The sequence below is a fragment of the Phlebotomus papatasi genome, chromosome 2, assembly GCF_024763615.1.
Source record: "Phlebotomus papatasi isolate M1 chromosome 2, Ppap_2.1, whole genome shotgun sequence".
Classification (NCBI taxonomy): domain Eukaryota; kingdom Metazoa; phylum Arthropoda; class Insecta; order Diptera; family Psychodidae; genus Phlebotomus; species Phlebotomus papatasi.
The window spans coordinates 88,161,442-88,175,794 of NC_077223.1; the positions used below are offsets into that span (position 1 = coordinate 88,161,442).

A 14,353-nucleotide genomic window follows, 5' to 3' on the forward strand; every position below is an offset into this window, starting at 1 on the left:
TATAATTTTCACAAAAAATTGGTATTTATGTTAATAGAGGGTGTTGTATCAGATTCAGAGCCTTATGGAACTGATTCTAGAGCATTATGTTATAGTTTGTAGAATAGATTGGTATTGATTAGTTTAAGAACATTATGCTATCAATTTTAGTGCATTTTGATATGAATTTTAGAGAATTTTGGAATTGATTTTAGAAAACTATGGTATTTTAGAACATTTTAGTACATATCAATTTAGAGCATTTTGGCATTGAATTTAAAAAATCCACATTTTACCAATAAACGGCACTAACCCTTGTGCACTCCTTTTAAAGTAAGTTCTATAGAGATTCTATAGTACTCATTCTAGTAAAACGGTCTCTTAGATTCCATGCTATTTGCTAAAAACAGAAATTCTTCTATAATCAATACCAAAATGTACTAAAATAATCGTGAAATCATCTAAAATTGATTCCAAAATTTTCTAAAATCAATGAACCAATGTACTAAGCTCATTACCATAGTATTCTAGAATTCAGTGCAACAAAGTGCTAAAATTAATGCCATAATGTACTAGAAAACTACTAAAGAAAAGAGAATTATGGCGCCCAATGCCATGAATACGCTAAAGCTAAAATCAATCACAAAAGGTATAGGAGCCTTTTCAGTGCCATAAATAACGCTAAAGTGCATTGATTCTAGTGCCTTTTCCTCTTTATGTTGAACAACTTTATAGTTCGGGGCTGACACCTGGTACATTTAGGTATAAAGTACTTCGCAAAATTTTCAGTCAACCTGTAATAATGTGTAATGGCTAATTATTAGTAAAATTCTTAACGGCTTGATCCACTTTTAAGCTTTATTCATATCAATGTATTTTTTGTTACGCAAGATTTTCAAACTCAGTATCTAAGATTAGTGAAAGTAACTACACGAAATACTGGAAATTTAATGATATTTCTTTTAATTGTTGATTTCTGCGGGGTAAGAATAAATTTATTAATACCTATCCGACCTATCCAATACCACCGCTTTACTTCCAAAATATTTTTTTATATCTTGTATATCACTATATATTCTTAGTAAGATTTAAAATCTCACATGATGCATAAAGTAAAATTCATTGAATATTATTTTTGGCACTATACCTTGAAAAAAGTCACTTATATAGGTAAATATCTGGGTAGTCAAGGATACCATGTCAAAGCAAGGGACAAATATTTTCTTCAGTTCAACAGCATCAAGTTGAAAGGTTTATTTGAGCTTGACTTGTCGAGAGTGATATTGTTAAATTTTAACAGTGACGTAACCCTAAGGTCGTCCTTAGAGCAATAAACTGAAAGACCTCCCTGTTGCCCTGTGCTACTTAATGAGGTTAAAGAGAATATCCCGCATATGGATGGCCAAGCTGTAGGGGGACTGGACTGGGTGGTACGGTACTTCTTCAACTCAGTGACGCATTATGGAGAACTATCAAATAACAAACGTCGTCATTCCAAACCCCCAAGAGCTAGTGGATGTGCGGAGGTTTTGTGGGCGGGGGTTGGTTGGGGCCCTTGTAATATACATAATGTGGTGTATTTGAAGAACACTCTCGGTGGTTGGTTTCCTTTTTGTCGCATATAATTGAATTCTGTGGCAAATTGGTGCCAAAAATATGTTTAGTCTCGCACCATATATCGCAACAGTTTATTGATACTCACCCAGTGGGTGGGCCTGAAGGTGATTTGAGGGCAGTTTTCTGTCTCAGTCGTCACTTTGGCCACATTTATTAGAGAAGGGTGTGTTTTTCTTGGTGTGATTCCTTCATAATCACAGCTACTGTGCAGCTGTGGGTCTACAAACCTTCTCTGATTGAGCTTATAACTACAGGAACCTTATGAAGATCTCTGATTACGGAATGTTACCTGTCCGGTGATCACTTGAATAATCATCTGTACTCTGAAATATAATTATGTTATAGGGGAAAGCGCGCTACCTTCGGACGACTCAAGCTTCGGACAATTCATTTTTTTTCTCTATGTTCCTTATGGATTTCACTCATAGCTCTTTTCCGGAAATATGAGGCATTTTACTAGCTATTGAAATATTATATTATACTGGGGCAAATTCATTTATAACACATTGAAAAAAATGATTTGTGCTAAGCATAAATCGTCCGAAGGTAGCGCGCTTTCCCCTAAGTAGCTTGCTGTTTAGATTTCTTCTAAGCGGTCCTAGTGTTAGCCTTGAGTTACACTCCAGCGATAGGGATATCATTGAGAGGTTTACTAATGAGAATTAGTTCATGTTGAATCGTCATAGGTAATAGATCATTAGGGGAAACACTGAGGGCTCTGGTAAAACTTCTGGCGACAAAGGCTCTCATCTACTCGATTGTCTAGGGCTTCCGCCCTTACAGATCTCCTGAACGGATCGAATAATTACTAAATTATTACTAGATTACAAAAATTCTGAATTTTCTGATTTTTTTTCTGAATTTTTATGTCTCGTACGTCAGGAATTTCAAATAATTCAATTCAATTTTAAATAATGTCTTAATATTTCTGGTGTGGAAGGATGTGTCTGAACAATTAATGTATTTAAGAACAATTAATGTAATTAAGAAGCATAGTATTGTTGAAGAAACGTTTCTATCCATCTAGTATTTTGAAATTGCTTTCTGAAGAGTAGCTCGAACTTAGGATAACCTTCAATGCTTCTTAATTTTGCACCTAACATATCAGAAAGGTACGCACGATTCTAAAACAGTCCCACGAGATCTTAAATTTAGTTCAAGCACTAGAGAGATCCGGGATGGATACCTCCGCAAATAACTAGGAAAGGTTTTTGGGCATACAATGAAGATACACCCAACGAAATTCAATTAAAAAAACGTGAAGAAGTTCAAGTATCTCGGGGTGCGATTCACAAGTGATGGTAGGATGAACGCAAGATTCTCGTTACGCATTGGTCATACTTCTGCAGTAATGAGGGAGCTTGGCAAAAGCGTAGTGAAGAATTCCGCGCTTAGTCATTCTTTTTGCTAAATTATATATTTACAATTGGTTTCATTTTCAAAGGAGTACTAGTGCATTTCAGTAGAAATATCTGCAGAAAACCCACGAAAGTTATGTGTTGTGAGTGCCAGTAAACGTTAAGCCTCGTTTGTAGTGTATCAGGAACTGACTTGGCTTTGAACGAGCTTGGTCGTTTCTGGACTTAAGTCGTAAGTGCGTCTAGGGTATAAGAAACGTCCGTGAGGAACTTAGGGCTAAGGGCTAAGGGCTAGAGACTTCCTTCTTCTTATTGAGAGGTTACAACTGCGGTGGTATGGTCGTGTTCAGCGAATGAACGAAATTTCCCATAAAAGCTATGTAAGTAAGCCATTGTGCAGGGGCTTCGATCTTGGAGCAGACCTAGGACAAGGTGGCTGAATCAAATTCAGGATTTTGCCTTGAATCGTCTTGGGATCGATTTCGAACATCTTCCCAGAGTTACGGAGAGTCATAGGCGAGGGCTGCTTACCTGGATGTACTTAGATCGCGATCCCTATTTGGAAAAACGGTTGAAAATTAATTAAAACGAGTGAATGATTTAATGCAACATTTGTTGGATGATCCGGCTGCTATTAAAACTAAAGGATAAAAGGTTACAGATAGTGATTTAATGTCTTCAGGTGACCACCTTCCCAAAGATAAACCATTTATTAATACACCTTTAGAATATGCTTTAGAAATTAAAAGTAAACTTTTTATTGGGACGAATTTTAAGTAATTGAGATCTTAAAATCTCAAAATAATGATGCTATTCCAATGAAAAATGCGAATGTTTTTAGCACTTCACTGTTTTCAAGTGCTTCTACATTATCGACTCTTCTTTGTATTGGTTCCTGTCTCGACTGTTTTTCTTAGTCCTCATCGTGTTCTAATAGCACGAACCGATAGAAACATTTCTTGGCTTCAACCGATTACGAAGAATTAGCTTCACAAAATAAATTAGGGGAAAGTGGTCTGCCTTTGAATGCGGCAGCCTTTGAGAATGTATCAATTTTTTTCTTATTTCCCAAATCAAAAATACTATTTTGTGAACTATAGTTAATACTATTAACTATTTGCTATTAATTTCGATTAACGAAATGAAATTTTAGCTTTGGGAAATAAGAGAAAAATTGGAGCATTCAAAGGCTACCGCATTCAAAGGCAGGCCACTTTCCCCTACAGGTGAAAGAATCTCAACTCTCATAAGATAAAACAAGCTTATCACTTGACCTTTGGTGTGACGATGATGAGCCATGAGGGTATTTGATGGCGAAATTTTGCTGATTCAAACCTAAAATGTCATAGTGTTAAAAGTTGCTTCATTCTGCAAACGGTTCTCAAGAAAATTCTTTAACCATCTCTCGAGTATCCACTAGCGCGCACTTCTCAAACTTTGCCCTTTTCTTTTACGACACAATAAAACTTTGTGCATTTCCCTTGAAAGTCCTCACAAAAATGTCACAGGACTCTGCAGAAATTGCACATTCAGACATCGAACTCCATTTAGCTTGGATTTTTTATGAGACAATGATAAAGAATCCCCATGAGTAGCATTGAAGAACATAAAAGAAAAGACAACGATAATCTACGTCAAATGGATAAAGACAACGACAATCACTCTCCTTTCGCAAATGCAGTTCATATGCTTTCCTCCCATCTCCCGAGGATATATCCATCCTATATAGAAAAGTCCCTTACACCCCCGTCAAAACTTTAACTGGAATACTCTCTTGCAGGTGTCCAAATAAATTAACTTCAAGACGATTAAGATAATAACAACTCATAAACCTGTTTGAAGTTATAAATTGGATAAGTTATTCAACCAAAATCCTTCCCCTTCTGTACATTTAATACATCAAAGTTTAGTCTGAGAAAGATTTTTGAGAAACTTTCTGTGGGATCAAAGGACCACACTGAAGCAGTCCTAATAAGCTTTAGTACATGGTCGGAAGCTTCTTTTAATATCGACATGAACAATTTAAAGTCACTTATTGCCATATTCGCAGGAAATATATAACTACTTCATGGGGAGAAAGGGAAAGCAATAAAACTTAAGGGTGTGATGTGAATTTAAAAGTTATCATTAACTCCATACAACTTGATGTACTAACGAGATAAGTGGAAAAGTGACTCTTATCAGAATTTTCCTGGTGTAGAGAGATGGGTTGGCAAACTGAAGGTGAAAGCAATGCTATATCATAAAGCATCTCCGTGAGAGGAACTCAGTTACTGAACAAATTGCTTACCTTTTTCACTGAAGGAGATAGATGACCTTGAAAGGACCCTTAATTGCTTATTCGTGGAATAAATGTTAAGATAAGACGAATATTCTTCTTCGTAACGTGACGGGACTCACTTTTGTTACTCTTTACTTTACCAATGAAACAGATGCCCAAGGAAAAAATACTTTGAGGAATGCTCGAACTCGTGTATGTGATACTTTGTCATGCAAATTGAATTCCTCAATGTTTCGTTAAAGGGTTATGTGACTCACATAGACTGAAAAAAAACAGCGTAATTCTTTAAATTTTTACAACTTAACAAAAAATTTAATTCAAGCATATAAGGGAAGAGCACCAGCGATCGGTAGTGTTCCTCGGATCGTCAGGTTATTACCATAGTGTTGCACCAATTCAAATGAATTTTTAAAAATTTTTGGCTACTTTTAACCATTTAACTATCACAAGAATGCATCGCTTTAGCTTATATTTAATTTATAAAATAAATTTTCCGTGAGACACCTAATTAAATTCGTAACGATCCAATGTACAGGGTACATAGTTGTAATTAAACCTATTTTTTATCAACTTAATTTAAAAATGTAAAATTCAAATGCACAGATATAGTTAAATGGATCACTAATATATCGATTAGCATACACAAAAATACCAAATAGTATTTTGAGGCTTATATTTTCAACTAAATATCGGGCATGTCTCTTAACATTCCGATCCGGGGTTCTTTTCCCTTACAACAATGAAAATAAATTTTTGTAAAATTTTCATTTAAAACTTTGAAAAATTCAGTCGGACAAGTTTGAGTGGACAAGATTTATCAAAAAGGATTCATCTGAAATTAAAAAGGAAATAAATCCGATGTACCCCCAAACAGTAATGCGTGTTGTAAAATTTAGCTTTAGGGTGCGCTACTCCAATGAAAAATTCAAAGATATTTAAATCTCTGCCAAGCATTTTTTAGCACATGACTGTCCTTAAGTGGTTCTGCATTATCGACTTTTCTTTGTTTTGGTTTCAGTCTCGATTATTTTGCCTAGTTTTCACCGTGTTCTAAAACCATCAAACAGTCGTGACAGGGGCCAACACAGAGGATGGTCGGTTATGTAGAAGAACTTTAGAACAGCCAAGTGCTAAAAAATATTTTCATTATTTGCTATATTTTTATTTTGCTAATGTTTCGATCCTAGTTAGAAATAGGAACTCAAAATAATCTCATCCAGGATCGCATTAAAGAATAAAGAAGTACACCGTTTTAAATACTTTGACTTCAGGCGAAAGATTTCCCCATGAACATACTTTTTTTTATTACATGACTGTTCTGAAGCGCTTTTATATAATCAATTCTTCTTGGAAATGGTTCCAGTCAAGACTGTTTGGTAGTGTTAGAACACAGCGAGGACTGGGGAAAACACTCGAGAAAGGAACCAACAAAGAGAATTGTCGATAATGCAGAAGCACTTGAGAAAAGTAAAGCAATAAAAAGCATGCTCTTTTTTCATTAAAATAGCACCATTAAGCATTATTTAAAATTAAATATTTGTTCTCATAAAATAGGGGAAAGTACTCTCCCTTCGAAGGTTCATGCCTTCGAATAATGTAAATTTCCTTTTATTTGTCCTAAGAGACTGACACATTTCTATTAAATATTAGTGAGCTTATCATCATTTTTTGATACTTACGTGATTATTATGTGTAAGTCTCAGAGAAGATAAAAGAAATTCACATTATTCGAAGGCATGAGCGTTCGAAGGGAGATTACTTTCTCCTAGTGATTCCAAATAACCGGGTTTTTAGGATTAACGGTTAACAGGTTTTGGATGGTTCTGAAACCGGTTAACCGGTTTTAAACCGGTTTCAAATTTAGGATTTGATTATGGAATTTTGAGCAATTTTTCAGAACTTTAACTTTGATGTAATATTTACCACATAAATATATTCTTTTCCTCAGTTTAGGACTTATTTATTTTATTGCTTAATTTAGTATTTAAAATAATTCAGAAAATTTCAGAATGTAGAAAAATTACTGGGTGTTTTTCCAATAATATTGTACCGTGGAGAAGCTTATGCAATGTAGAAAAATTTACACAATTTATTTTTCTTAAAATAAATTGGTTATAAACATTGTTATGTTTCATAATCTTTAATGAGGAAGTATTTCGCAAAAATATAAAAAGAAGAATATTTGAAGAATTAGTACCAAGACTACCAAGACTTATTGCTAACTTATATTCGCTATAGTTTTTTTTTTTGTAATATCTTGTATTGTCAAAATCTTTTTTTCCAAAAAAAAATCCAGATTTTTCGATCGGGAATAATTTCTAAAGTCAATTTTTTGTAGATCATTCTCTACAGAAAACATACCGATGCATAATTTTTGGTTTTATCATGAGAATTATGATTATAATTTACACAAAATTCACAAATAATTTGATAGAAAAAATTCCATAGGCATTTTGAAAAAAAAACAAGAAATACTACAAAAGGAAACTTTTGTCGTTTTTCACTCCATGGTGTCGAAACTAATAAATACCAGATTTCGACAAAAATTTTACAAGAATCTTGTGTAACAATCTTAGTGAATTTGGGTCTAATAAGATACGTAGTTAAATTAAAATATAACAAGATTCAATAAAAATCTCTATGAAGACAGAGAACGATAAATATCTTGTTTCTTTTCCACATAAAACAATATTTTACAAGATTGTACTAAGTCGTTTACAATTATTTTCTCAGTATACAATTGATTTTTAGTCTTGTAATATTTAACATATTTTCAAGTGAAGAAATCTTGATGTAATTTCTGATAACCTTTAAGCAAATAATTTTTTCAAGAGTGGAAGAAACGTATAGGAACACTTACACTTAGGAGGGGCTCAGAGCAAAAAAACTCGTCGTATGCATTTCCCAGCGTTTTTTTCTGAGCTCCTCTTAGAATCATATTGCACTTCAGGTTTCCTTCTAAAGTCAAGGAAATATTTTGCAGGATCTTCAAGAAATAAACTAATTTAAAAAAAAATTAAAATTTTTGGAAGGAGACGGTTTTAAACCGGTTTCATCTCTAAAAACCGGTTTTAAAACCGTCTCCAAAATAGTGCGGTTAACCGGTTTTCGAAACCGGTTAACCGTTTTTGGAATCACTATCATAAAATATTCTATTTTCATCAAAATGTCTGATTAGGGTAAAGTGGTACAAGTAGAACCATGGTACAAGTTGGACAATGGTACAAGTTAGACAGGGATTTTTTTTCTTGATAAATTTAATACTGCATTTTTATTTGTATATTTTCAATGCTTTAGTTTTATGATTTGGTTCCTTATGCTTAAAAAAAAATTTAGTACTGTATTTATCAAGAAAAAATCGCTGTCCAACTTGTATCTGCGCATTGTCCAACTTGTAACACTATGTCAAACTTGTATCACTACACACGCGATGGATCTAAAATATTTTTAAAAAAAATATCAAATATTTAATTTCGTATTATATTTATCTACAAGTCTCTTCTAACTTTTCATTGTTACTGCAACATTTTTCTTTCATTTTAAATTGAAAATAAATTCAAAACCACCGAAAAGATGAAATTCTGAAAGTTTCTAACATTTAAGTGCTTTCTAAATTCAGACTTGGCACTTCAATTCATAAGCCAATTTCCTTATAAAGGTTACTCGTATTTCATTTTAATTCTTTTGTGTTTTTTTCACAAACAAAAAAAATACCACGAAAATTGCTCATGAAATTGAATTTGAGAAAAGTTCCCCAGCAGCAAAAAGAAGCCAAAAACGAAAATTGCAGAAGGAAGGGTATGTGAGGAAAAAAAAAGTTCCACAGAGAACAAAGTTTTTCTTCTCACATTTGAACTCTCTGGGTTTTGTGTTTAAATGCCGTGGCGGCTATCTTGAGAGGTGACACGAGGTCGGAGACGATTTTTCGTCCGGAAAACTAATTAATGAAAGTCTGGGCGACGGAAATTGCTTCTAATTCAAAGTTAATTTTAATTTTGTGCTCATCAACTCTTTCCTTTTTCTCTTTTTCTTTTTTTCCGGTGGCAGGATATTGACTATGATGGCTTTCGGTGCTTCTTGGACGCCTTCCTCGACTGTGAGACACCAGAGGAGTTGTCCAAGCACCTCTTTGTGTCCTTTGTCAAGCCAGCCATCAACCTGGCTCAAGTTCAGGGAAAGGCACTCAGTCAGATGGCGGCCATCAGCAGCAATGCCGCCTGTGCTCCAGTCACATCCCATACAAAAGGTGAGCATGGTTAGGGCGGGCAGTGATTTAAATTGAAGATTTATGAGTGCTTATATGTCTTCCATTTCTATTATCCTCTACCCCAGGCTCTATTCCCAATTTGAATAGCATCGTTGAACTACCACCCAATGTCTCACTTGAGCCTCGGCAGAGTTTCGTTGACAAAATCCATGGTCTGACGGACAAATTGCAATCGCTGAGTCATCTAGGACAGACTCAACATGATTCCCTAGATAAGAATAAAACTGGTGAGTCACATTGACGTACAATATATTTATATAGTAGTTTTTAGTTCTATGTATGGATGAAATATTGCATGAAAAATATCTTGCACTCACAGAAAAAAAATTTTATTAAATAACGTAGAAGATTGAATGAGTTCATTATACATCCCATTAAATTACTAATTCTCAATTTTAAACACATTAAATTAATACTTCTATATAATGATACAGATTGAAAATTTCTTTATTGCGGACTGTAATTTTCATCTAAACTTATACTTCAGCTGAGTTAGATTTTCCTTGAGAAATAATTTTTTACATAATTCATTAAATACACAAAGAAAATTCATGCTAAGGAAATCCTAAGATCTCAGTGTATGACCATATTGGATAAAATCTTTACTGCCAATTTTGACAGGCTATCTTGAGGATCAGCCTGAGATTATCTGTATTACAGCGGTACTGATTTAATTAAGATCTGCCTTTCGTCCATTTTAAAAATTGTTTAATCTCAACCCGATCAATAGGGGAATTCTGTAGCAGTATGACATTGTCATATGACAAATATAAATTTTTTTTATATGGTAAATTCGTAAAAATTATCCGAAAATGAGATTCATGTCAATTACAGAATGCTTCACAGATCTACTTACAATAGCCATTCGATATTAATTAAGCTTTAAAGCTGTCCTGCTTCTAAAATTTGTCATATGACATTCTCATATTGTTACAGAATTTCCCTTCAGGCCAATGAGTCGCCAGCATTTTCGTGTCTAACCAAGGGAGTCCGGGGTAGAGTTATCCATCAAATGAATTTTTCTTTGCTTATAATTGGTAAAAAAACATATTTGAATTTTGAATCCATCTGATAAATGCTTAGTGAATACCGACGAATAATTTACTCATATGAAAACCGGTGAGGGTTGGGGTTGTAGGGTAGCTCAGAAAAACACATAAATTCTTCCCAAAGCTTTCGGCTCGGACTCCAAGCTTTCCTCAGTGGCTGGGCAGGAAAGAGACTGTTTTATTTTTGTTCTGTATAATATATCAATTTTTACAACTTACTCAAATCTTGAGATTTCCTAGCTTTGTCAGGAGGTCTGAGGATTCACAGGGCATCCAGACCTCCTGACAAAGCTAGGAAATCTCAAGATTTGAGTAAGTTGTAAAAATTGATATATTATACAGAACAAAAATAAAACAGTCTCTTTCCTGCCCAGCCACTGAGCCATCTGTTTAGCCCCGTAAGACAATTAAGTATTGCCAATGAAACAGATTTGGGATTTTTGCCTTGAACTCGAGTCTGCTTAGCCATCACTAGAAGCTGTCTCATCCAGGCTAAGCGGACATTAAAAAGCTCGTGAAACTACTCAAAGAGTTGTAAATTATTCAGAGCTATTTATTCGGAATAATTCGGTCATCTAGCCTAAGCTCTGCTTAAGGGACTACGCCGACCAAGAAGGGTAAAATGAGATAATTTGGAACCATTTACAATTTGGGACGTTTGAGTTTTCCTTACCGTTTTAGGGATTCAAAAGGAAGAAAAGCTGTCCCTGTTCTTCTTAATCGTCTTTTTCTTCTATTTCGCGCTCTTTGTTTTCTCTGCTCATCTGAAACAGTGAGAAAGTCTCAAATGTCCCAAATTATAAATGATTCCAAATTACCTCATTTTACCCTAGACCAAAAAAAACATAATAATTTTCTCTAATTTTTTATAACATAATAAGAAAATTATTTAATTCATGCTTTTAGACATATCAAAGTACAACATTTACATTTTAACTATATTTTCTAAAATTTTCATTTAAAAATTTTAAAAATTCAGCTTCATCCATTGAACACGGACTCTTAAAGATTTTCTTTTGCAACACATACTTTTCGGTAGACAAGAGTTCTCGGTATCGGTTCATCGGAAATCCAAAAACCAAGTAATTTCCTGTTAGATGATGTGTTAAACTAATCCTTGAGCGAAGGATTTTCATTTAAAAAATTTAAATTTTGAAATGATAATTTCAGAAAATATAGTTTAACACTAAACCTACCGACCCATTTTGGTCATTTTTCCCAACGCGCGGTGAAATTACAGACCGCGGTAGATAGGATACTTAATAAATTTTTCTTTTGGAAAAGAGGAAAGTATTACCGTGCTATCATACTAGAATTTTCTCAATTTGTAATTTCAATTTAATTTTCAGATGAATTGTTCCTATGGGTTATTTTGCATTAAAAATCATTTGAATTAATAGATTTTCGCTTTTTTATTGATATAACTTGGCCCACCAAAATATGTTTAAATATGCTAAAATAGCATAAATATGGTTGCTCAAATTTATTTCACTTCAGCAAATTAAAATGTTAAAATTGCCAAACAATTTCGTCTATTTATTGATATGAACTAATACTTGGCCCACCAAAACATGTTTAAACATGCTAAAATAGCATAAATGTGGTTGCTGAATTAAATTTGAATTCAGCAAATTAAAATATAGAAATTGCTCATTAATTTCAATTTTATTACAATTAAACAAGTAGCCTTTTGAACCAAATTGTTCTTATTAAATTTATTCATTCGTAATTAATTATTATTTGTGGACAAAAATAATATAGGGGAATTATGGCATGGTTCGCACAGAGTGAACCTTCAAACAACGCAATTTTTCTCTTTGTTTACAAAGAGCTATGTCATTTCATAGCCATAAGATAGATAATTATTAAGCTCATGAATCGAGATGAGAAATGGTAAGTCAGCTCTTTGCAAATAAAGGTAAAATTCACATCGTTTAAAGGTTTACTCTGTGCGAATCATGCCTACATTCCCCTAAGTACAGTGATTTAGTGATAAACTTGTACGCGAGTGAAGCTTCAGATCGGGAGTAATTTGCGGAGTTCCTTCAAAGCAATTCGGAGGAAATTGTTGTGTCAAAAAATCGCAATTGTGATGACTTCATACATATTTCAATAAGACAGTATGAGAGTCGCTTCATGAGCCCCCTTGTCTACAAGTCTTTCTTCTGGCTTTGGAGATCCTTCTGCATAAGAGATAAGTGACTTGTAAGATATTTTAAGTACTGTCACACATTTTCCGGAGTCACTCACAATCAAAAATCTCGCGGCATTATTTAAAATTGAGCAAATTTCTTGCAAAATGTGTTCTGGCTGTGAGAATTTTTAAGTGAATTCTAGAAATCTCACTGTGTTATCACACTTGCACATTAAAATTTTAATATGGTTCACATTAATTGTCGCTGGTGAGAGTCCAAATGTGTAATTTGTGTGTTTGAATCATTTTATATTCAAAATTTGATCTATTTGTTGATAAAAAGGTAGACTTGGCCCGCAAAATTTGATATAAATTGATTTATAGCATTAATTCGAAAAATTAATGCGATTGTCTCTTTAATTTTTTAATGTGAAAAATATTTATGCTTTAGGTAAATTTAAACTTATTTTTGCAGGCCAAGTCCACTTCTTTATCAATAAATAGAAAAACCCCAAATATTAAGTGACTCAAAGACACAAATAACATATTTGGACGCTCACAAGCGACAATTAATGTGAATCACATTAAAATTTTAATGTGCAAGTCTGATAACGCCGTTATAATGCACAATTGGCTCAATTGAATTTAAAATTAAAACGTGAAAATCCTAATGTGATAGCACCGTTAAAATTTAATTTAGGCACTAAAAAATATATTACATGGATATCTTAAGAAATTCATAAAGTTTGATAGTGACTTTGTACCGTTTAAACACGTGTTAACTTTAAAAAGTTTTTAAACTAGTCAATTTGACCAGTCTTGGCAGGTTTAGTGTTGACTGTTGTGCTTTTATATGTCTAAGAACTTGAGTTAAATAAATTTTTTATTATTTTGAGAAAAAATTTAAATATAAAATGCTTTTTTTTGTGTATTTTGATCTGCATAACCCCTCAACCCCACTGGTAAAAATAAAAGGGTCAAATTGACCCTTTTCCAAAGGATGGATCATATTTGACTCTTTGAAAGGGTCACCAGGCACCCTTCGAAAGGGTCACGGTTTTGACATCTATTTAATTCCGGAATAAACGAATAAAAAAACAATGAAAAAGTGATCTTTGGTGTTCGCTCAGATGAGAGAAATATGATATCAGTAATAAGTTTACAATAAAACATGATTATTCGTGATAAATGTGCATACTAAATTTCAAGAGATACAAAAGTGAACCTTTCAAAGGGTCAAATACGATCCATCCTTTTGAAAAGGGTCAATTTGACCCTTTTATTTTTACCAGTGCCTTTAATGACAAGCGGAATACCGGTGTCCCAAAAATCAAAACAATTTTTTGACTATAGAAAGTTTCATTTTTGGGACACCGGTGTCCCACTCGCCCTTAAAGGTTAAGGCGGAGCTTGGACACAGACTCTATTCAATTCAATTTAGGAAATTTCTAATGATCGTGAAGGGAATTTAACAACGTAAAACATGTATCGTAGAGTTGGTCCAAGAAGCAAAATAGCTGACTTATAGAACCAAGTATAAAACAAGTCTTTTAGTGCACTTTTAAAAGACTTAAAGTGAGAATTTTCTGTTGAAATTCCTGTAGAAGCTCTTAAGATCCTTAAAAGTGCGCCACTTGACTTATAGTAATCTCTGTGATGGAACCAAGA

At 33.6% G+C, this 14,353-nt stretch overlaps 1 protein-coding gene across 2 annotated transcripts in view; it reads left to right on the top strand.

Moving 5' to 3' along the window:
* LOC129804880 (diacylglycerol kinase 1) overlaps positions 1-14,353 on the top strand; it is a 172,406-nt gene that overhangs the window by 120,689 nt on the left and 37,364 nt on the right. For both annotated transcript variants that reach the window (XM_055852573.1, XM_055852572.1), the window contains 2 exons: positions 9,283-9,481; positions 9,568-9,729. In XM_055852573.1, the coding sequence (XP_055708548.1) occupies positions 9,283-9,481; positions 9,568-9,729 (361 nt within the window). The remainder of the gene's footprint in view (positions 1-9,282; positions 9,482-9,567; positions 9,730-14,353) is intronic.